Genomic DNA, 21,207 nt, shown 5'->3' on the forward strand with positions numbered 1-21,207 from the left:
TCGCTGAAATTCTTCATACTCATCAACACGTAACGTCTTCTCATTGCCACATATATACCAGATACACAACAGTATTTAGAGACTAACTCTCCCAGTGTGTCGATACAATATCCCAGAGACGGGCTCGTAGGTGCATAAAAGGAGCTCATCCACCACTGTTATTGCCGCCAATATCTCAGAGCTTATAATCAGTCTTGACGATTTCGTAGTTGATGCGCACCTGCAAACCGCAAGTCTCCCCGCCTTTGGAAGAAGCCCTCCATCCGCGGCCACTGAATTCACGAGCCCTATTCCGAGTCCAGTCCGCGTCGTTTCGCACATCTTTAGTGCCGATACTGGTCTCACCGCCAGTGGTCTTGGCCTTATAGAGAGCGTTGGCTCCACTGTTTGAGCCGGCGAGGACGAGGTTCTTCCAGCTGGAAGTAAGAGGCCATCTGCCACCTGAGTGGTTACGAGCCCAGTCATACATGGCCTGGACGCCACCAGAGTATGGCCCGTTTGGACCTGTTTGGTCATGCCTTGTGTGATCGCGGCAATAGTCGGCCTTGTTGTCAGAAGTGAAGTCACTCTTGGTACCGGGGCGGGCAGATTGGCGTTTGCTAACGCCCTGCTCATCGTTGGCCTCAATGAAGTCACGGGCAACCCAAACAACGATGTGGTCTCCATCGTCTCGTTTGATCATTGAGTGCTTATACACTGTCGACCAGGAAAAGTTGATCAGCATCAGTTCGCAAAGTAATCAAGAGGGTCTTACTCTCAGTAAGGTCAACACCGTGGATGTTGGCGAGCTCAATATCGCGCGCACTGAGGATATCATCACGCTTGAAGAGTACGAGGTTGTCCTCGGATTCACCAATGTCCGCGACTGGGAGGGCTACTGCAGAAGTAACGAGAAGACTAGGGAGAAGATATGTGAAGAGCATATTGGTATTTGCAATGAAACTTTAGGTATATGTAAGGAAGTTGCGAATGATAGGTTTTGAGTAAGTGAACTTGGTCTTCAAATTTAATATTTTCACCAACGTCGTCGGATGACTGTCAATTTATACCTTTCCCCCCTTCCCAGTTTCTTTGTGCTGTGCACACTGTTGGCAAAAGTCTGCAATTAGCCTCTCCTTCGTGATATACCACCCGCTGGCTTTCTCGTATATCTTCCTGGTCCTGCAGCAACGTCGAAATTATCCGACATTATCCTTTTCGCTGCAGACACACAACTCTCGAGTTTGAACCACACTTCTCAGTACCAGTGTCGGTGAATTGTAGGTATCCATCCTGAGCTCAACCGGCGGATATGACTATTCTTGTTTGCCAAGCTGCTCAGAGAATATGTTGGCTTATGCCAAGTTACCAATCAATATATCTTGATGTGCCAAGTTCACAGCACCACGACCTTCTTCATCCAGGAATCACCGCGAACCACTGAGGATGAAAGGATGGCGAAAATCATAAACACAAACATGCCAAATTTGGCCACTACACTTCCCAAGCCCGTCTTTCCCCATCCACTGTCGCAGCCATAATGAGACTGGACTCTTGCCTGCCTCTTTCCAGGGTGGGGGCTATGCAGATAAGCTCTAACTATGAGCTCCCGGCCCGGCCTATCCATTCAGCCGTAGCTTGGCATATGCGACTGTAACTACTATCATTCGCTCTCCGTATTTGCGTTCGGACAACGAGAATCCATTGGCACCTGAGAAGACTGCATCGGAAATTATGCGCCGCTATCAATTTGGTCAGTTTGTCCAAGCGAGGGCCGGGCCGTGGCAACATCACATCGTGTGGCAACAATTGTGTAATGAGGTGTTACTGTGTGCTCGCATTTGCGTTTTTATATGTACGTTCATATAGGAAACTACCAGAACATTGCTGAACTAACTTATGCGTATCCATCGGCAGACCTTCCTTATTATCCTGTCCAATTGTTTATACAGGTCCAACTGTATCCATGAGCCACATGTCAAGGTCGATTTCATTAACATTCGGATCCTGGAACTGATTGTCGATGAAAGTCTAAATCGAGAAATTAGTCTTATGCATACAGTAAAAAGTATGAAGGTAAAGTTCAACATACCCAATCAATACTGTCCATCATATCCAGATCGTTCATCTGGTATAACGAATCAGTGGTCAGGCTACCAGACGACTCTGCATCTAGAGTCTGCCATGATTCTGTATCTGTTGGTAGAGTCCATGTACTCAGAAAGTCGTCCACACGCTCCATTGTAGAGGCCAAGGCATGAGCAACTATACGTGCGTCGGAGCACGTCTCTGCAGCACTGACCCAGATCTTGTGAGCGTTTCGAATAATTTCCAAATACTTCTGCACTTCCTGACAAGCAGATAGTTTAAGTGGAGAATATTCATCCTGTCGGATAGCCACTGTGAGATCTAAGCAGATCACCATGGCCGCCAAAGTAAAGTCGCTGAGTGTCAAGGTCGTGATCATCCACTTCAAATCATGAAGTTGGCCACCTATCGCCGTAACCCTGTCCATTTCTGCTTGTCTCTCCAAGAGTCTCCCAGCTGCTTCGAGACAGGCATTCCTTGAAAACTCAGAACGGCTATCATGTCGATGCATCAGATGCTCACGATGAAGGACAATAATACTCTTCAAGTGTAAAAGCTCAAGCGTCGTTCTTGTCAAGATCACACTCACCTCCTCGGTTAGAAAGTCCGTAAGAGGCTTGTACTTGAAGTGATCAGGGATGTTCGTATAAACTTGGCAGACCTCCGCGTCAAGAGTGACCGTGGTTTCGTGGGATGGCGAAGCGGGAGATCGCGTGTGCTTGACAACTTCCTTGAACTTAGCCATAACCGATGCTTTGACGATAGAGTAAAGAATTGTAGTGTTCTCTGACAGAGGTCTAGATGGCGGTAGCTCTTTGATTTCCGGGTGTAGCTGGTTCTGGTCCAGGTTTCTGGGGAGCTCTGTATCACAAGAGTCTGACGGTACCATACTAGGAAGACCTAGCTGGAATGACATAAGCGCATCAAGCTGATATATACAAACCCAAACCCGGCGTCGCATCTCACCAGCGAATGCAGATATGTTCGAGTTTGGTACCTTGGATGAGTCGCGATGGTAGCCTTTGCTTATCGCAAGCTGTACCACTCTTCCCATGAGGAACCAAAGATTAGTATCAGATGCTTTTGAACGAAGCCAGCAGCCGACGAGGTGCAAGAGCATGGCTTCAACGGCATGTTCGTTGGATGAGACGTAGTCCCCGAGAAGAAGACGTTGCTGGGTCTTGGTGGATAAATCTTTGCTAGATGGAAGTGGGACAGGCGAGTTGAGGACCATGCCTGATGCTTCGTATACGCCTGTTGATAAACTTAGGAGCGCGAAGAGCAAAGCAGTCCACGTGTTGGAGGTGTGCCTTGGTGAGTTCCAAAACTTTTCGTACTAAATAGAATTACCCGTCAGCGGTGTTGAATACAACTTCACTAAATTGCGTACCTCGCGTTGGAACTTGACAGGATGCAATATTGCTAATACCACATCGTTAGTCCAGGTGTCACCCGAGGGAACATTTCGACATACGCATCATAGTATAATGCCATCTGAAGAACATGGATATCAAGGTATCGCAGACCTGTCTCGGAGGCAAAGCCGCCAGAATACTGTCATCACTTGTTCCTTTGGTAGAGCCAAAATCCAAGTCTGGACTCATCCTCCCAAGTTGTTCGGGACTGACACCAGATGAATTGCTGGGTGAGGCCTCTCCTTTCTCTTGAGGGCTCTCACTAGGAAATTCCTCTCGAATGGCCTTGATATTCTCCAATATAGAAGACCAATGGCTTGAGTCGAGATGGCCTACTGGTCCTTGGGGTATGGCTTTGCTGCTGTCTTTGGCTCCACTACCGCCTCCAGACTCGATAGAGCCGGGGGTAAAGAGAGAAGCACCACCATCTGCACCCCTCGACCCTTCATCACTGATGCTGAGCGATGCCATAGGATCTCGTTGTTGAGCCACGATGGTCAGTAACCCTTCCAAATGCTTGAGCCGTTCAGTAATTGAAGTGCCTTTCTCCACGCGTCGCTCATTTCTGTCAGCATTGGAGGCATAGTGACATATAGACTGCTTGTTTCTTCTGATACACGAGTAGCAGGGCAGGTTCCTGTTACACTTTAACCTTGTTCAATCAGCAATGTTTCACTCTGCCAGAAGCCATGACGAGGCATACTTTCGTGTTCGACAGGGCTCGCAAGACTTGGGAGGTCGATTGCGTTTCTCAACTTTGGCTATGACAGTCAGTATCCTCATCGTACCCTTAGTTTCAGGGCTTACTAGTACCTGTTCCAGACATATTTCCTTTATTTGGATGGAGGTCAGAGAGATTATGCTTGGAATGAAAGGGAGATAAGCAAGATCCGCGACGGACTAAGAATGTGGATTTAATATCCCCGCTGACAGATGATTGGCTGTTGGTGTCAGCGGCGTTATTAAATCCGCTCTTAGACATGGAGATTTCGGAATAGAAATGATATATATAAACAGCAAGACTATGTTGGCAAATATGTTTCAATACAACATCATCAGTCTACTATCTCCTACTATCACTCAAAACTTACCACAATCAATATCAGCCAGCAATCATGGTCATGACAGTCATCTCAAGTGTCTACGGCATCAGTTCCACCCTTTACTCCAACCTATTTGTCACGCTTCCATACCCAGAAACAAAGCATGATCTATCCGATAAAGTCATGATAGTGTCTGGATCAAACACAGGACTAGGTTTTGAAGCTAGTCAACATCTTCTTCGCCTTGGTTTGGGCAAGCTTATCATGGCTGTTCGCAGCCTCGACAAAGGTGAAGAAGCTCGTCGGGAGTTATTGAAGTTGACAAAGCGAGAGCCTGAGTCAATTGAAGTCTGGTTTCTTGACATGGCAGACTATGAGTCCATCAAGGCATTCGCCAAGAGAGCAAGCACGTTGCCTAGTCTTGATGTTGTGCTTGCCAATGCTGGTCTTGCAACTTCTGATGAGTTTACCACTGCTGAGGATAACGAACGTACCATCACCGTCAACGTCATCTCAACTTTCCTCCTCTTCTTTCTTTTACTTCCAAAACTTCGCAAGTCGTCTTTTCCGGGCAAATTCATCATCCCCAACTCGGCGACGCACTACTGGGCTCCCACCAAAGAACTTGTCCCCGACGAAAAGGCCGGGCCCATCTTTTCACGCCTCAACGACCCAGTCAAGTCCAACATGGCAGCTCGATACTACGTCTCCAAGCTCATGGTTCTTTATCTCACACGAGAAATCGCCTCTCGTCTAGACACCTCCGAGAAGAACAGTGTGATTATCAACACCCCGAACCCCAGCTACTGCAAGTCTGGCTTGATGCGGGAAAAGGAAGATGTTGCACCTCCAGACTTTTTGGCTCGGAGTGGAGAGATGGGTAGTCGCGCTCTTGTCGCTGGTGTTCTTGCTGGTCCTGAGAGTAATGGGAAGTACATGAATAACTGTCAGATTCATGAGTAAGTCAACTTGTCGGAATTTGTGTTCTGGAGCTAACGAACTATAGACCTGCTTGCCATGTCACCAACAAGATGGGTACTAAGATACAGGGTGCATTGTACAAGGAGCTGCTGGGAAAACTGGAAGTTATTGCGCCTGGTGCCACCAAAACTCTGTAGATGGGAGTAGTTTCGTCTCTGTTGATTCATGTTCTGTTATAATTAGACTTCATTTTTCTTTCAAATTGATTGTCAGTTCCATCGCTATTGCTTTGCTTTGTCAATTACCAATCTACATTATCACATCTGAAGATCTATTGAGTGTTTATCATCATGTACTCTGATGGTTTGGCCGAATCATCAATGATTTTTATTGTTCCATTTCCTTTCAAGTTGCCAATTCGCTCACGAGTCAATCACTATATGACCAATAAAACAGTTGTATGTGTGGATTCGGTATTGTTTTTATATACAATCTTGATAACTATGGTTCATAGAAAGTCAATATACAGAATAGTATGTTCCAGAATTCCGAGCATCAAAAGTATGGCTCCGGATCGTTCGCATCGAAGCAAGTTCGCTTTTAGCAGATGGTTTACTATTGCTGATGTCAGTAGTCAGATTGTAGCTGGGATCGGGTTATATCTTACAACAAGACCAAAGAACTTGAGATCCTCATCGGGGAAGTGGTCAACGGCGTGAGTAACACCGGTACCCAAGAAGGTCTAAAAAAGGGTCAGTATTTATCTTTCTTTCACAATCCACTTCACATACCTCGAGCTTATCACCAAAGACCTCTCGCTTGTAGGGGCTGCGAGGGAAGTTGTTGGTAGTAGACTTGGGGGTAGCAGAGTAGCCAAAGACACCGGTCCACTGCTTGATTTCCTCGTAGTAGTTCTGGACGTTGAGAGTGGGGTCGGCAGTTCCGTGGTAGATCTGCATCTTGGGGCGAGGGCCGTTGTAGCCAGGGTACATGTTCTTGACAACGTTGGCCCACTGCTGCTGAGTGTAGCGGGACTGGCCCTGAGAGCAGGTCGAGTTCCAAGCAGCGGCTTGGTTAGCCTGGCTCATGAAGCAGCCAGCGGGGACACCAGCGTAGACAATGGCAGCGGCGAAGATGTCGGGGTAGGTAGCGGCCATGACGTTCTGATGTTGTTAGTTTATGTCTTATAGTTGTGTTTCAGTGTCACTCACAGTCATCATAGCACCGGAAGAGTCACCAGTGACAAAGACTCTCTTGGAGTCACCACTGTAGTTCTTGAGAACATGCTTGACCATGTTGGCAACAGAGGTGCTGCAACCACCACCCTCGTGGGTCAAGGTCATCTTGGAGGAGACATCCCAGCAGTTACCAGGAGTGTAAGGAGTCTGAGGGTAGATGACAATGAAGCCGTACTTCTCAGCATTGGAAGCCCACTTGTTGCTCTGGTAGTAAGCCTGAGCAGTACCGGTACAATAGTGAAGACCGACGACCACAGCAGGGTTCGCCTTCAGGTTCTTGGGGACGTAGAGGAACATGCGAGTTCCTGTGGGGTTGTTGCCATAGCCGGTGACTTCCTTGAGGGTGGATCGGGGGACAAGTTCGGCACCGAAGACGGTGCTGATGAGGGTGAAGACCCAGACGCTGAGGATGGATGATAGCTTCATGTTGTAAGCCAGGAACGAAGGTAAGAATGACGTGCCAAGAGAATAGTAGAGAGAGGCGAGACGAGATGGTCTTATTTATTCTAGAATCCATAGCCTATGTAACGAAACGAGCAAAGACATGGGTCTTGTCTGTCGGGTGACTTTGCTCCAAGAAGTGCGGACCTGTATCCTCCGCTGCCGTGCTTCCCACGGTACTCAAAGTCTGAAACTGGGCATAGATCTAAGTCCCTGTCTTTGGATTCCGGGGCAGGCATGTCCATCTCCACACAATTCCATGAGTTGTTGTTGCAGCATCGGTGTAAGGGTACCAATCCGGCTATTTTGTCATATGCCGGGGGGTACTTTTGGCTGCAGTCCCCGCGAAATAGGATGCAACATGATTTCTTTTTCGAGAACGACCCATCTCCTCATTCGATCAGAGGGTAAAATGGTGATTTTAACCAGGTGTAATAACCGATCGTGGGATGTTTCAGTGGGGATAGAGCGGACTTGAAACCTCGCGCCTTTCCAGATTTGGTGTCGAGATGGAAATCCCGGTTAAATTGACGCTGTAAATGTATTCCACCAATAGAAAGGATGTTTATGCCAAGATCCTTAAAACATCCTTTTTATTACCTGGTTTAATTGCCACCATAAACCCGTTCCTGAGGTGGTTTCTGTCCCTCTTCATGAGCCCAAGGAGTCAGTACTCATTTATACTCTTCCGTGTAGGCTAGAAGCTTCATCACGTCCTACAATGAATCCTCTAAGACTGAAAAGCTCATGTCGTCTCTGCGATAGCTATCACTCATTGTTGAAGTTCTGGACCATTATTTCTGAAGCATAGTACCCATGAGGCTGGCCTTAACAGCGCTATGACAAGTGAGCAGTCAGCTGTGCTACTGCCGTGTAAGTGGTGGGTGGCTATTGGCCCGGAGTTTCAGGCCAAAGCTTTGGCCGGTATCCCATATGTTCTGTTGAGTCTCGCCATAAATACTACAGGACTAGAAGTCTTGACAATCGATAACAGTCGCTCATGAGTATCACATAAAGTGTCTTCCTTGCCGTTTGTTCCGGTATATTACTTGTATGCGCTGGATGAAGTCTGCATTGAGTAACATTTATACGTCTGGAGTCAGCTGGATCAATCATAATGACTCCATATCTTTCGGTAAACAGTGCCAATAAGCACTTCGTATTAGCTTGCCATATTTTACTATTGGAGTTTATCGATTTACTGTCATTTACATGTTTCACCACTGCTAGAATTTCTTCCAGGAGTCAGGTGTAGTAATCAGCGCTATTCTAAATGAGACGTTCTTAGTCAATATAAGAGGACAGAGTGAATGTCTATACACCTTAGCAAGAACCACATCTTCAAAGAACTCACATCAAACTGGATCATATTCTCTACTTTCCATCAATACTTATCATTCACCTAGACCTGCGTCAATATGGGCACATCCTTCGTATTTACCATACTATAACCTCAACCTGACGCTTTGTACCATTCATTCCGGTGTATCCGCGGCCCATGGCGTCTAGACTGAACCACCCACCACCACCTTGGAATTTAGCTACGTTTTGAAGCCCCTCAACGGCTCGAGTTTGTTATGGAGGAGGATAGAATTTGCTCTCATGACATTTGACATAGCGGAAACTCTCATGGTCGCAAGATCATCCATCTGTGCAGATAATGTTTCGGCAATCGCAATGATGATCGACACTCTCAATATCCCCCACAAAAAATCGTTGGTTCTTTCTATTGACCTCAAAGGCGAAAACCTAAAGAAAGAAGACGTGAGATCAGTTATTTTCATCGACAGCGGTAGTAACGATTGCTTAAACGTCCTTGTCATTTCCATTCTTGGACATCGATGCTCTGTCTTAATGGGTGCAATGGCCTCATCCTTGAGGACGTATTTGAGGATCGCAATCGTCTCTTCGCAGTTATCAATGAGCAAGACCTACTGCATATGCATTTTGAAGTTTATAAAATGTCTTTGTCACGAGTGGCTTACCGAACGAGTTCCAAATCGTTTCGTTGAATCCTTTGCACACAAGGCATACATACCGACATGTATTTCAAGACCAAAACGATAGTTGCTCCCATTGATGGCAGTAGATAGTCAACAACTCATGAACCACGTTCCGAAGCAACTATATATACTCTACTTCAAATCCATATTGGCCAACCCGCCAAGCCGGCAGTTCAACCTCCGTGTCTACTATTACATATCGATCCACGGTAATTCTACTCCGAGGTTCCATTTCCCCTTCCAGAAGCCGGGTTTCATCCCTATTAAGGATTAAAACCCGCCCCGGGATAATTGTCAACGAGCTGATGCGCCACGCGCTAATTCGAGGGAAATTGACAATCCCTGTTTACGATCACACACTACTCGGCGAATTAGCACTTGCGCAGATACCAATGCTACTTAAGAAGACGCATTTCTCCAACCCAGAAAATGGGAAGGCCTCCTAGACTAGCTGCCCATCGCGAACTAAGCTCGAGATGGCGACCCTTACACGCCTTTTGGTTTTCCTGTCCTATCTCTCAGTTTCTCTCGCTTTGCAATTCCGTGGCGTTGACTGGTCTTCTGCCGCTGTCGAGGAACAAAAGGGTATCAAATACACCAACAGCGCCGGCACGGCTCAGCCACTGGAACAGATCCTCGCTGCAAATGGCGTCAATTCTGTCCGTCAGCGCGTCTGGGTAAACCCTTCCAATGGCGAATACAACCTCGACTACAACATCAAGCTTGCCAAGCGTGCAAAGGCTGCGGGCATGAGTGTTTACCTGACGCTGCACTTTAGCGACACCTGGGCTGATCCGGGCCACCAGGCAATTCCTCGCGGATGGCCTACTGGTATCGATGACTTGGCATGGAGACTCTACAACTACACTCTTGATGTCTCCAACGCTTTCCAGGCTGCTGGTGTCCCCCCCGCTCTCATCTCCATCGGCAACGAAATCACTGCTGGTCTCCTCTTTCCCACCGGATCAACAAAGTCGTACTACAACATCGGCCGTCTTCTCAACTCTGCTTCCTACGGCATCAAGGATTCCCGTCTTAGCCCCAAGCCCAAGATCATGATCCATCTCGACAAGGGCTGGGACTGGGGAACCCAAGAGTACTTCTACACTCAGGTGCTCAACCAGAAGGGAATCGCGCTCGATGCTTTCGATGCCATGGGTGTTTCTTTCTACCCCTTTTACGGATCAGGCGCTACCTTTTCGGCTCTCGAAACTTCGCTCACCAACATGGCGAACAAATGGGGCAAGCAGATTTTTGTCAGTGAGCTTGACTGGCCGACTTCTTGCCCTTCTCCCGCGCAGCCCTTCCCTAGCGATATGAAGAATATTCCCTTCTCTGCTGCTGGTCAGACGCAGTTTATTCAGAAGGTGGCTAGCATTGTTAGCAAGGTCCGAGGTGGAGCGGGATTGTTTTATTGGGAGCCTGCTTGGATGAACAACCAAGCTCTTGGATCGTCTTGTCCTTCCAACACGCTGTTCGCGTGGCCTGGAAAGGCTCTTTCAAGTCTTGCTGTTTTTAAGAGCATCTAAAGGGTTTTCTCCCTGACGCTATTTTATAGCAGCGTTCAAGTATATAGTTTCCTGAATGAACATAAAATATTATCTAAGCATGTGCGACTTTTTTAATTGTGGTAGCCAATGATGTTTCTTTCCATATTTTTGACATCGTCTTCAATATGACCTTGTGGCCTAGTTGAACTCTGTTCTGTTGGCCTTGATGCTTTACTCTTTTTGAAGATTTAAAGCACCGCCGAATCATCATCAATCATTTCACTTCTCTCAATCCTTGATGACTATTTTCCATATATCCTAGCACGTATTTAACCATCATGGTAAACATGACTTTATTTCAAGATAATTCGTAGCTTTTACAGCACTTAACCTCCAATATTCATATTTATCTCCTCTTATATCTCGTATTCTACATTCTCTAGCAACGGCCACGAACCTCCTTGGGGTTGGCGAAGCAAGTTCCCTTTCCATCAGCACAAGGGAAGCCCTTGGCGGCGACCTCTTTGCAGGCATCCTCCCACTGGTCTCCAGCGATCTGAGCTTCGGCGTTTTCTTGGGTGCACTATTCAGGGTTAGCAACATTCTGCTGTATGGAACAAGGTTAACTTACTCGACCAGATGGAGTGTCGTACTTGACACCTCCCCACTAAGTGAATGGTCAATTTAATTCAATACTGTAGCCAAGTGCTGCTTCCTTACCTTGTAGTCTGCATCATCGTAGACGGTGCATGCATTCATAGTCATGCGATAGTTGTAGCTGTCGCCATTGTGGCAGGCGCAGTTGTTGTGGAGTTTTGCCGTACTGTGAGCTTGTTAATAAGCTTATCGACAGATATGAGGTTGGGGAGCTTACGCGACAGAGAGGAAGAGAACAACGCTAAAGACCTTGGCCAACATGATGAATGATGAGATTGAGAAGATTAGATAATAACTGAATTATTTCAAGTAGTAACGACAGGTTTGGACAGTAAAAGAGTGACTGGGCGATCAAAAGAGTGTAAGTCAACAAGCGATGTGGTTGATGATGTTGGTAGAGATAAAGGCCGTTATTAAAAGCACAAACTCCTCATCCCATCATCAAAGGACATTTAATTGCCGAACGGCATTACCCGCACTTCCCCTGCTCTGTACTGCAATTTACTAACACGAAGCGGTATAGAGGGATCCTTATTCTTGGCATTATCACCTGAAACGTCACAACCATCTCATCCCGAGAGATCAGCACAGCTTTTCGTCTGAACACTAGTCATGTTCCCGCATCCCACGTTCTTAATATGGAAATACCTCGCACGGCAAATCCGAATAATGGGGAAATCGTCGACGGGATGAAACCACGCGAGAAACTCTATTTTGACATATGGACGAAATGCATGATCCGACGGATTTAACTGAAACGCGGAATTCGATTTCCCGTGTGGAGACTTGGATATGACAACTTCTATTTGCTCAGCTGGTTCAGTTTATGGGCCAGTGTTGCACTGGCAGATGTCAGATGTCGGCGCGATAGAGGTTATACGCATTGCCCGTTTAGGAGTCAGAGGGTCTTGACAGGGATGGCATATCGGTAGATGAACGGGTGCATTGATCGAAGCGTGGACCGTTGATGTTGAAAAGATAAAGATGTCCCGCTTGGAATAGATTATCTTGTCAACACAGATCTTGTATCCGTTCATTCATTCATTCACTCTTTGGAACACCACGGTCTTTACCACCAGTCACTCATTCATTTATTTGACATTAGCCAATTGTTCTGCTTCACCAATTAATCGCAGTAATTTCACCATCAGTCATCATGATCCCCGCCACTATTCTTGCACTTCTGAGCATCGCTTCCGTCTCTCAGGCGGCAGCTGCTCCCAAGATTCTCTCCTCTGACGACATCATCGTTCTCAAGACCGATGGAACTTCTCAGGTCATGAAGGCCGCCGACCTGGAGGCTCTTGAGACTGCCCCTGCTGTCAAGAACATCGCTGGCTCCGCCAAGAAAGATATCCAGCGCCGCGATTGCGAGGACAGCACCGAGATCCAGGTCCTTTCCGACAAGGAGTTTGTCAACTGGGACGTCGCCATGTCCCCCGTCATCAGCAGTCTCGGCGGCTCCAAGGCGACCGTCAGTGTGACCAACGGCTACACCATCACCAACTCCCTCAAAGTCGGCGCGAGTTTCAGCATTCCTTTGATCAAGGACATCTTGACTACTTCTTTGAGCATCGACTACACCGAGACCTGGTCTTCCAGCCAAACGCAGTCGCTCTCCTTCACGGTCCCCGAGGGTCACCACGGTATCATTGTCAGCCAGCCTTATGTTCGCCGTATTGAGGGTAACGTCATCGATGGATGCACAGGAGATGCCAAGGAGGGATTCGTGTCGGATTCTTATGAGAGCCAGGCTTATGGAAACCTTCAGTGGGTCAAGGGTATCATTCGTCTTTGCAGCAGTGAGACGTACCCTATTCCTTACTGTAACGGAGAGGGCGAGCACAAGTAGATGCGGACGGAGGTCTGATGACCACACTCGGCTGTATCTAGAACCAAGCAAATACTCACTCTCCACAACAACAAGAGATAATCTATTGATCAATAATTCTTTCGCATCAAGGAGCCCTTTGTTAGTAGTGTGAAGACTGTTGTACTGCCCCTGTGACGACAGAAACTCAGTATAGAGTCCCACTGAAGCAGGCTGCTGCTGCCTGATGCCAAACGAGGCTGCTGCCTAGAAAATGAGCGCCGCCTACCCTTTATAACCTAAAATAACATCGATCCTAATGTCTCTTCGGAGACAATATGGTCAAACAGTAAAAATACAGAGAAGATTAGCATGGCCCCTGCACAAGGATGACACATTCAAATCTAGAGAAGCTCAAATTTTTTGTAATTTTCTACATCGCCTCCCTTTCTTATGCAATCATTCTTCGGGCGCATCTTTTTATGACTGATTGTTAAAAAGACTGAGATCCAAGGGAATTCTCTCCCCCATCCAGATCGCCCTCTCCAAATGATCCCTCTTCATCGACGCCCAGCGATCAACGCCCTCTTCTGGAATAATGTTCGGGTGGACAAGCGCCGACAGCGGTCCTCTCCAGACATTTAGCCATGGAATGAATGCTCCGAATTGTGCGGGTGTAAAGATATTCACTTCGAACATGGCGACAGGGTGAGGTCCGATGGGTCCATCCCATACTTTGTAGGTTCGCAGCTCGGGGACTATGAATGTTAGAAGAGTCTATGGACTGTTCGAATGGTGAGACATACATTCCCGCCTGATGCGCTCCCAGAGTTCTTTGGCGTATTTGGTCTGTTCTTTGTTCCCTTGGAAATAATAGATGTGAACATCGCTGTGGTTGTTGTTGTTAGTCATTGTTCGTAACACGTGTAACATGACTCACAAGGCGCCCCGTGGAGTTTGATCAAAGGGGTCTATGAACTTTTCGTAGGCTTCGCTTTTCTTTGCTGCTGGGTTGACATAGCTCTTCCCATCTTCTGCCATGTCGTTGGGCAATGGTGGAGCATCCTCATATCCCGTCAGAGGGGAGGGATATTTAAAGACTGAAGCGTCGCCCATTGTTTTGGAAGTTGGGTATATACTATGCACGTAATAAATACGAATAAAGTGAGAAATTGTCAGAGTCTATAATTTGGTGTTTGTGTTAACGATAGAGCGCGTTCTTTATTTCTGGTGCGGGGGAATTGGTGTTGGCTGTTGCGTGATGTCTCAAGCTGGTCGTTCTATTATTAATCCTCGTGGTTAGTCAGCAGCTGCGGGATGTCGAAGCACGCCAACTACCCTGCATCACAACATGTTGAATAAATTCGCGTCACGATTGTCAAGAACATCGTCTGTGAATGCAGGAGAGTTTATTCATGTCGCCTCATGAGTATTTTTGCGTCACTGAGGATATTCCGAGAAAATAATTAACGCGTTGAACCCCGTCAGTGCTTGCGTTGCTGTCATACAAGCTACTAAGGAACAAGTGGTGGGGGAGAGCCTCGGTATGAATCAACATCAATCACAGCGAGGATTAAACTGTGGGATGGAAATTCCATTCGCTCATTACAATTTCTTTTGTCATTCATTACTCTACTACCAGCTGCATTGCCCAGTTGTGCCTTGAATTGGAGTATTTTCAAGGGTGGCTGAGCTGGTCATCCCTGCAACGATCATCAGCTTCTCTCCGCTCAGTTATCAACACCGAGCTTTAAACGTTTATTGGGTGGGTCTCGGGCAATTTTGGCCGGGTTCTCCATGGGTAAGTCAAGGGTCTTTTCTTTTGCGATTGATATTTCTGGGCATCTCCGGAGTTGAGTAGATCTACCGCTTGTCATGTTCGACTTCCACATAGCCGAGGGATCTTCACCATGACATGGCAAAATGAGCAAAGGCTATCCGGGCATCAAATATCACAGTTTCAGCGTCGTGGCTACGTCAAGTTGTGAAACGGTGACGGCTGTCATGGCTTGCCGTGGCTTATCGCACAGGACCCTACGTAGGCAAGCGAGTGCGAGAGACCATCATGTACAAAGCAGGTTAGTATGAGGCTGAGTGATGTCTTTTGTCCCTGAGATGATGACCAGGAACAGAAAGTGATGCGTACTCTTTTCAGGGTTTTATGGGTCAGATAGTAAAGTATTGGTTGATTCGCATGTCGTTAGCCGAGTGCGACAAGTTGTCTGTCCCTGTCTGTGCCGTTATAAGCGGGCGATACACAGTCCAATATCCATGACGTCAAATCTTGGAGTATCGATCGTGTACCCATTTCTTGATCTGTGTTATTCCCTTTTTAAAATCGACAACCAATTCAATTTTTGATAAAACAGCCGTGTTACACTCCAATTCTCTTTCGAAATGAATCAATTAATAAATGAATCAGACCAATCTTCTGATTCCTTGGCATCAATATCAACATCACCTTCATCAACTACTTCTTCACCACCACCACCACCAACTTCAATGGCTGACATTGGCACCGACTCTGGGAATCTCTTCCGTCTAAAGGACGTCCTCTCTTATTTCTCTGCTGTCAAAGGTGATCTCTCCAATGTCACCGCCCCGCCTTTTATTCTAGCCCCGAGATCGGCCATCGAGATCCCAGCCGCTTGGGCATGCCATCATGATCTCTTTCTCCAACCTTCAGAAGAACCCGACGCCGGAGTGAGAGCTTTACTTTTGGCAAAGAATTATGTATGCAGCCTGAAACAACTCGTTGGTGCCGATACAGAAGATGCGGGCAAAAAGCCATTGAATCCATTCCTCGGTGAACTCTTTCTCGGCTCATACTCGGACAAGGCTGGTTCCCAATCACAATTAATTGTCGAGCAAGTATCACACCATCCGCCAGTAACAGCATGCTCCATATACAACAAAGAGCGTGGAATATCATCACGCGGTTTTGTGGGACAAGAAACATCGTTCAGTTTGGTCAGTGGTGTCGCGGTACGACAGACTGGCTATGCGATCATCAAGGACGACAAACACGACGAGACACACCTCATGACCATGCCCACAATCCTCGTCAAGGGAGTCACAACAGGAAATCCCTACCCAGAACTAGAGGGCCCAAGTTACATTACCAGCTCCAGTGGCTACATGACAAAAATTGACTTCTACGGGAAACGAGCCTTTGGATTTGGCGAAAAGAACCAAGTGGTCGCTGAGGTCTTTGCGCCAGACAACAAGAAAGAGCCACTATATCGCATCACAGGACAATGGACTAGCAACTTAGTTATTCAAGATTCATCAAAAAACACACTCGAAGAATTCGACGTCGACAAGATACCCATTTCCCCACTAAGTGTCGCGCCCATAGACAAACAAACACCTTGGGAATCACGACGCGCTTGGTCAAAAGTTACACACGCTATCAAAGAACGAAATATCGAAAAGGTGTACGCTCACAAAAGCGCCATCGAGGACTCACAGAGAAGACGACGAGTGGAAGAGGAAAAGAAGGGTGTTGAGTGGAACAGACTGTTTTTCACAACATCTCCAAAAGGAGATGCAGTAGCGGAGGAGCTTCTAGGTATGATTCCTGAGAGGCTTGAGGGTATAGACTTTACAAAGACGAATGGGTATTGGGCATTTATTGGAGTTGATGGAGCGGAGGAGGTGAAAGCGAATTTGAGTACGGATACGTTACCATGAGATAGATATTTTATTAGCGACATGAGAGGAGATCAAATACACATGATAGACAAAGTTGTCATTTTCCATATGTTTCTAAAGTCTTAACGTAGTGACTTGTATGATTAACTCATTAACCGGGTACCTTAGTGAGATGTCCTTGAATACTGTAAAGCGAGAATATTTAGATTATGATATTTCTATTTATACAAATGATTTATGCTTGATAAAACCATCTTTCCTTAACTGATGTGTAATCAGACTGCAGACCAGTTGCTTCCCAAGCTCAAGAAAAGCAACCCTGGCCATATCAACTGAAAATTGCTCGCAATAGTCAGACATTTCATAGTAGCTCTTTTTTCCAGTTCATGCTTAGAATATTGCCCTGGAACAATCACCAGACTGCGTCTTTACCGTTAGGAACGTGTTTTCGCAAATCCCTTGAAGGACGAGATGACGGTAGTGAGTGGTTAGGGTTAGGCCTGGCAACCTACGCGCCAACCCTAAGCGATACATTGTTGCGAATTCCCAGAAGGCGAAACCCAGTCGGGGCAATCGGTCGGACACTGTAGAATTTCCGCAAGACAAAAGATCACCGCCATATGATTCATTTCCCAGGCACCATTCGTCGTACGATTGCGAGTCCGAAGGCATCGTTGCCCATCGGTTGCACTCAGAAGGTGCGGGTGCTTGGGGCAGTCGGAAGACGGTGTCATTCTTGTAACAGGCAGGAAGATAGTACATCATTGTTCTAACTTCTACCGCAACATGATGGTACGCCGCATACGGTAAAATAGTTGCTGGGTTCTTCTGAGACAACCGGGAAACCTCATCCTCAGTCCAGCGGACTACATCTGGCCTACTTTTGACCATAGCCCTGACTTCGCCCGTCAGCTGTATTATCCACAAGGCCCGAACAGCTCTCATTTCCTCGAGATATGTAGGCTGGCCCATCGCTTCAATCACTCCGCTCAAATATGGAGGCCGAGGCTCAGGGTCAGGGTCAGGAGGTAGACAATTGAGGTTTGATCTTTTGAGCCGCTTTATACAGGAAGCTAGCACAGATTGCGCCGATACCGAAATGTGGTTGGCTGTCGCGACGACGGACGTTATAACATCGCGCGAGTCTGGTAAGGAGTTTGGGCCGAAGGTTATGCCCGTAGTGTCGCCGCAACGAGCGTACTCATCTCGGTTTGTATTTCTCGCTATTGCCGTCATGAAATCCCATCGGAGAATATCGAGAGACGGAAACGGAAAGTTCTGCGCACGTACAAGTGCCACTGCTCGGATAAGTTCCCTAACCAATAATGGCGTAATCGAGTTTGATCCCGAGAGTGCGCTTTCAGTGATGTGAGCGTAGCGGAGGGTAAAGATACGCCAGCACCTAGGCGACGCTCGTAGTAGATTCCAAAGGGTATCAAGGCTCGGAACGTTGCTGGCTATGATTTCGAGGATTTCCGTCAGTATCCACTCCAGCGAGGTTCGGCCTGCATTGGCTGTGTCGCATATTACGAGGCTCATGGTTGTCAGGGCGGTTGAGATTTCGTGGATATTGGTGGTGTTGGAGGAAGATCAGTCATAGGGAGAGGAAGGAAAAGAACAGAAATTTATAAGTTGATGAAAGGCCTAATCATTGGTCCACAGTATGAGCTTTGGCTGCCTAAAGGTCAAAGGAGACTTTGATAGGGCATGGATTTATCAGATTGAACCTTACTATCGGCGATACCTGGTGGTTGGTACATTTTTACAAAGACAATACTGACTTTTCCGTTGCTCTGCAACAAAGAGTCACAGAGTAGTACACAGAAGCAACCATTCTGGCACAACATAAAGTTTTTGGAGTATTCGCAATGCAAGTGATCGGAGAATTGATATTACCGAGAAACAGCATCAACCAACACTTTTAGACTTAAACCTTCGTCTTTCGCCCGGTGGCTTGACATTCCTATGTGATATATTTTTTTAACAACCTTGGTAATGAAATCACGATGTCATCGCTATGTCTGCCACCGTTTGTTGTTAGATTGACTCGTGTTAGTGCTTACGTAGACTGCTGACTTCTCGCTATTATCGTCAGTCCTACAGCTATTTTCGACCGAGTTTCGGTCGAATGATATTCAGCCCACTTGAAGTAGGATTCAAAACGGAGAAAAACGCATCATCGTGAACAAGGAATCACTTCGATTATAAATCTGTGCTGCCTTGTCAGCGCTTGTATCCGCTGACGCTTACAATGAAAAGCTATAAATTGTTCATCCTGTTCGCGTAATTGAGGATTAGAAATAACTTCAATAATCACAATCACAACACTTACCATGTCAGCTCTCGCACATTTGCCCTTCTCCTTTCCCACTGAGCTGACCTCGCCTCAACCCTACAACATCTCTGTCAACAAAGACTTTATCCAACAGACTCAAGCCAAGGTTAAAACATGGCGTTCACCTGTTAGCCTGTTTTCCAACTGGACAATCGAGGGCCCTGATACAAACCAAATCGACGATGTTGCCCAATACTGGGCCAACGAGTATGATTGGTTTTCTGTTCAAGGTCGACTCAATAATGAGGGCCATCATTATGCGACTTCAGTCTCAAGCGACGGGAACTACACGGCTCCTGTTCCGCTCCATTTTGTTCACCGAGAGTCCAGTCAAGCTGACGCTGTCCCTCTACTTCTCCTTCATGGGTGGCCTTCAACACATCTAGAGTGGTCTAAAGTCATCGAACCTCTTGTAACTGACGCTGATACACCCTTCCACATTGTCGCACCCGATCTACCAGGCTTTGGCTTCAGTCCTGCTCCTACTCAGCCCGGACTTAATCCTCGTGAAAACGGACGGGTCATGGATGGCCTTATGAAACAGCTCGGGTACTCCAGATACGGAATCGTCAGCACTGATTTGGGTTGGCAAGTTGCTATGTGGATGGTTGGAGATGCAGAGTCAAGCATCATCGGACACATGACAGATTTCTTCCCCACCCAGCCAACCGACGATGACTTGGAGCGTTTAGCTCGAAATGAGACTACTGAAGAAGAGACGGCTTACATTGTGTCTTCCAATGCATGGTATTATTCTCACTCGGCATATTCAACCGTTCATACCCAAAAGCCTTTGGCCGTTTCCCTTGCCTTTAGCGATAGTCCCGTTGGCTTTCTCGGCTGGGTGTGGGATCTCATGTATGCGGTGTCTGATGGCTACAAGTATAGTTACGAGGAACTTATCACCGACACTCTGATGCTCTTCATTCCTGGCCCGTACAACAACATTCGAGCGTATCTAGAGGCATACAGTGTACGTATACTTATCCTGCATCTGAGACGATAACTGATAGTTCTTAGCCGGGCATGATGACCTTTCCCAAAAGTAAGGTCCCCACTGGCGTTTCGGAGTGGGCCTTTACCAATGGACCGTTCCCTGAAGTTGTCGCTTCTGCTTCGTCGGTATGTTGTTTCTCTAGTTTATCATCTTGCACGTAACTGATGTTTGGATATAGCCTCGAAGCTGGATCGAGAGAACCGCAAATGTCGTGTATTTCAACCGACATGATTTTGGAGGTCACTTCCCTGCTGTATCTCAGCCAAAGGAATGGCTTCAGGACGTTCGAAAATTCTTCTCGGGACTTAATTAAGATGGGTGACGAAATGGGCATAGCGCCCAAAACGGATGAGTGCGACGGACGAGTTTGGCTTATTGACTCGTGAATTGGGAACACAGTGTAGCGATTGGGCTGTGTTTCGTTTCTAGAATTGGGTATAATAATAAATAGTAATAATTAAAGAGAATGGCTAAATTATTTGCTGCTTTATGCTCCTCCTTGGCCCCGCTCAATTTGTTCATATCGACTCCTCTTGGGTCGCCCTTCACTACGAGGCGATGGTAGCTCAACCTCCATTGGTCCGAACTTGCTGCCCTTTCGCTCGTGTTGAGCCGGCTCCGTCTCAATCTTGACATCGATACGTCGGTGGATGCCATTCGCTGTCTCTGGCACATCCGAATCATCGTCAAACGATGCCTTCGCAGTGGATCCTGCCTTTGACTTATGTGTCATTTCTATAGATACACCATATCCTGGAGTCTTATCGTGTGTGCCGTTCTTAGAGCTGTGTATTTTCGGGGTGGTGGAATACGACAGGGATGGGTATAGTTCGTCCGTCATCTTTTTCTTGGCTAGGTGTGTGATCATGGAAGCCATGGACATTTCGATGTTGAGCTTGACAAGGTATACGACGGGGTGAAACTGGATGAATACTGTCTGGTTTGGTAGGGACATGAGACCTATGAGCAGTATCTAGTGGCGGTTAGTAGTGGCCTAAAATGATAGCAAGGTGTGAACATACGTCCATAGCAACCGACACAATCATCAGTTTTGAGTTGAACGAGACAAGCGGTTGGTACTTTGTAAGGTGGCTTTCTTTGAGAAGCCTCTCTTTTACAATGTGAAGAAAGTACCA

The 21,207-nt window shown here is 46.9% G+C and overlaps 12 protein-coding genes across 12 annotated transcripts; 5 read left to right on the forward strand and 7 right to left on the reverse strand.

The window, feature by feature from the left end:
* Nucleotides 1–175: 175 nt before the first annotated feature.
* On the reverse strand, nt 176–923 carry FGSG_11052 (uncharacterized protein; the record flags this gene model as incomplete). The annotated part of the gene is made up of 2 exons (XM_011327005.1): nt 176–696; nt 755–923. 2 exons carry the CDS (start codon nt 921–923, stop codon nt 176–178), a joined length of 690 nt encoding a protein of 229 aa, XP_011325307.1.
* A 1,000-nt stretch (nt 924–1,923) lies between these two features.
* Nucleotides 1,924–4,308, reverse strand: FGSG_11051 (uncharacterized protein; the record flags this gene model as incomplete). The annotated part of the gene is made up of 6 exons (XM_011327006.1): nt 1,924–2,010; nt 2,072–3,403; nt 3,458–3,489; nt 3,542–4,092; nt 4,186–4,243; nt 4,296–4,308. The coding sequence occupies 6 exons, from the start codon at nt 4,306–4,308 to the stop codon at nt 1,924–1,926; spliced, it is 2,073 nt and encodes a 690-aa protein (XP_011325308.1).
* Nucleotides 4,309–4,597: 289 nt separating this feature from the next.
* Nucleotides 4,598–5,643, forward strand: FGSG_11050 (uncharacterized protein; the record flags this gene model as incomplete). Its single annotated transcript, XM_011327007.1, has 2 exons — nt 4,598–5,484; nt 5,532–5,643. 2 exons carry the CDS (start codon nt 4,598–4,600, stop codon nt 5,641–5,643), a joined length of 999 nt encoding a protein of 332 aa, XP_011325309.1.
* Nucleotides 5,644–6,080: 437 nt separating this feature from the next.
* Nucleotides 6,081–7,110, reverse strand: FGSG_11049 (acetylxylan esterase 1 precursor; the record flags this gene model as incomplete). The annotated part of the gene is made up of 3 exons (XM_011327008.1): nt 6,081–6,188; nt 6,238–6,609; nt 6,658–7,110. The coding sequence occupies 3 exons, from the start codon at nt 7,108–7,110 to the stop codon at nt 6,081–6,083; spliced, it is 933 nt and encodes a 310-aa protein (XP_011325310.1).
* A 2,494-nt stretch (nt 7,111–9,604) lies between these two features.
* FGSG_11048 (arabinogalactan endo-1,4-beta-galactosidase) lies at nt 9,605–10,657 on the forward strand (the record flags this gene model as incomplete). The annotated part of the gene is made up of 1 exon (XM_011327009.1): nt 9,605–10,657. One exon carries the CDS (start codon nt 9,605–9,607, stop codon nt 10,655–10,657), a length of 1,053 nt encoding a protein of 350 aa, XP_011325311.1.
* Nucleotides 10,658–11,057: 400 nt separating this feature from the next.
* Nucleotides 11,058–11,536, reverse strand: FGSG_11047 (uncharacterized protein; the record flags this gene model as incomplete). Its single annotated transcript, XM_011327010.1, has 4 exons — nt 11,058–11,201; nt 11,250–11,285; nt 11,339–11,441; nt 11,493–11,536. The coding sequence occupies 4 exons, from the start codon at nt 11,534–11,536 to the stop codon at nt 11,058–11,060; spliced, it is 327 nt and encodes a 108-aa protein (XP_011325312.1).
* Nucleotides 11,537–12,431: 895 nt separating this feature from the next.
* Nucleotides 12,432–13,127, forward strand: FGSG_11046 (uncharacterized protein; the record flags this gene model as incomplete). Its single annotated transcript, XM_011327011.1, has 1 exon — nt 12,432–13,127. One exon carries the CDS (start codon nt 12,432–12,434, stop codon nt 13,125–13,127), a length of 696 nt encoding a protein of 231 aa, XP_011325313.1.
* A 404-nt stretch (nt 13,128–13,531) lies between these two features.
* FGSG_11045 (uncharacterized protein) lies at nt 13,532–14,268 on the reverse strand. The gene is made up of 3 exons (XM_011327012.1): nt 14,026–14,268; nt 13,892–13,974; nt 13,532–13,843 (listed from the first exon to the last, which is right to left on the reverse strand). Exons 1-3 carry the CDS (start codon nt 14,199–14,201, stop codon nt 13,566–13,568), a joined length of 537 nt encoding a protein of 178 aa, XP_011325314.1. The 5' UTR covers nt 14,202–14,268; the 3' UTR covers nt 13,532–13,565.
* A 1,319-nt stretch (nt 14,269–15,587) lies between these two features.
* FGSG_11044 (uncharacterized protein) lies at nt 15,588–16,778 on the forward strand (the record flags this gene model as incomplete). The annotated part of the gene is made up of 1 exon (XM_011327013.1): nt 15,588–16,778. The coding sequence occupies one exon, from the start codon at nt 15,588–15,590 to the stop codon at nt 16,776–16,778; it is 1,191 nt and encodes a 396-aa protein (XP_011325315.1).
* Nucleotides 16,779–17,129: 351 nt separating this feature from the next.
* FGSG_11043 (uncharacterized protein) lies at nt 17,130–18,278 on the reverse strand (the record flags this gene model as incomplete). Its single annotated transcript, XM_011327014.1, has 1 exon — nt 17,130–18,278. One exon carries the CDS (start codon nt 18,276–18,278, stop codon nt 17,130–17,132), a length of 1,149 nt encoding a protein of 382 aa, XP_011325316.1.
* Nucleotides 18,279–19,072: 794 nt separating this feature from the next.
* FGSG_11042 (uncharacterized protein) lies at nt 19,073–20,384 on the forward strand (the record flags this gene model as incomplete). The annotated part of the gene is made up of 3 exons (XM_011327015.1): nt 19,073–20,047; nt 20,125–20,196; nt 20,250–20,384. The coding sequence occupies 3 exons, from the start codon at nt 19,073–19,075 to the stop codon at nt 20,382–20,384; spliced, it is 1,182 nt and encodes a 393-aa protein (XP_011325317.1).
* A 174-nt stretch (nt 20,385–20,558) lies between these two features.
* On the reverse strand, nt 20,559–21,099 carry FGSG_11041 (uncharacterized protein; the record flags this gene model as incomplete). Its single annotated transcript, XM_011327016.1, has 2 exons — nt 20,559–21,044; nt 21,094–21,099. The coding sequence occupies 2 exons, from the start codon at nt 21,097–21,099 to the stop codon at nt 20,559–20,561; spliced, it is 492 nt and encodes a 163-aa protein (XP_011325318.1).
* Between the last annotated feature and the right edge of the window lie 108 nt (nt 21,100–21,207).

Source organism: Fusarium graminearum, chromosome 3, assembly GCF_000240135.3.
Source record: "Fusarium graminearum PH-1 chromosome 3, whole genome shotgun sequence".
Classification (NCBI taxonomy): domain Eukaryota; kingdom Fungi; phylum Ascomycota; class Sordariomycetes; order Hypocreales; family Nectriaceae; genus Fusarium; species Fusarium graminearum.

Excerpts from the sequence above, each read along its gene's own strand:
- FGSG_11045 (XM_011327012.1), bottom strand. The coding sequence starts at position 14,201 with ATGGGCGACGCTTCAGTCTTTAAATATCCCTCCCCTCTGACGGGATAT. Across the intron at positions 13,975-14,025 it reads CAAACTCCACGGGGCGCCTT|CGATGTTCACATCTATTATT; the intron begins GTGAGTCATGTT and ends CAACAACCACAG. Across the intron at positions 13,844-13,891 it reads GGAGCGCATCAGGCGGGAAT|TCCCCGAGCTGCGAACCTAC; the intron begins GTATGTCTCACC and ends TAACATTCATAG.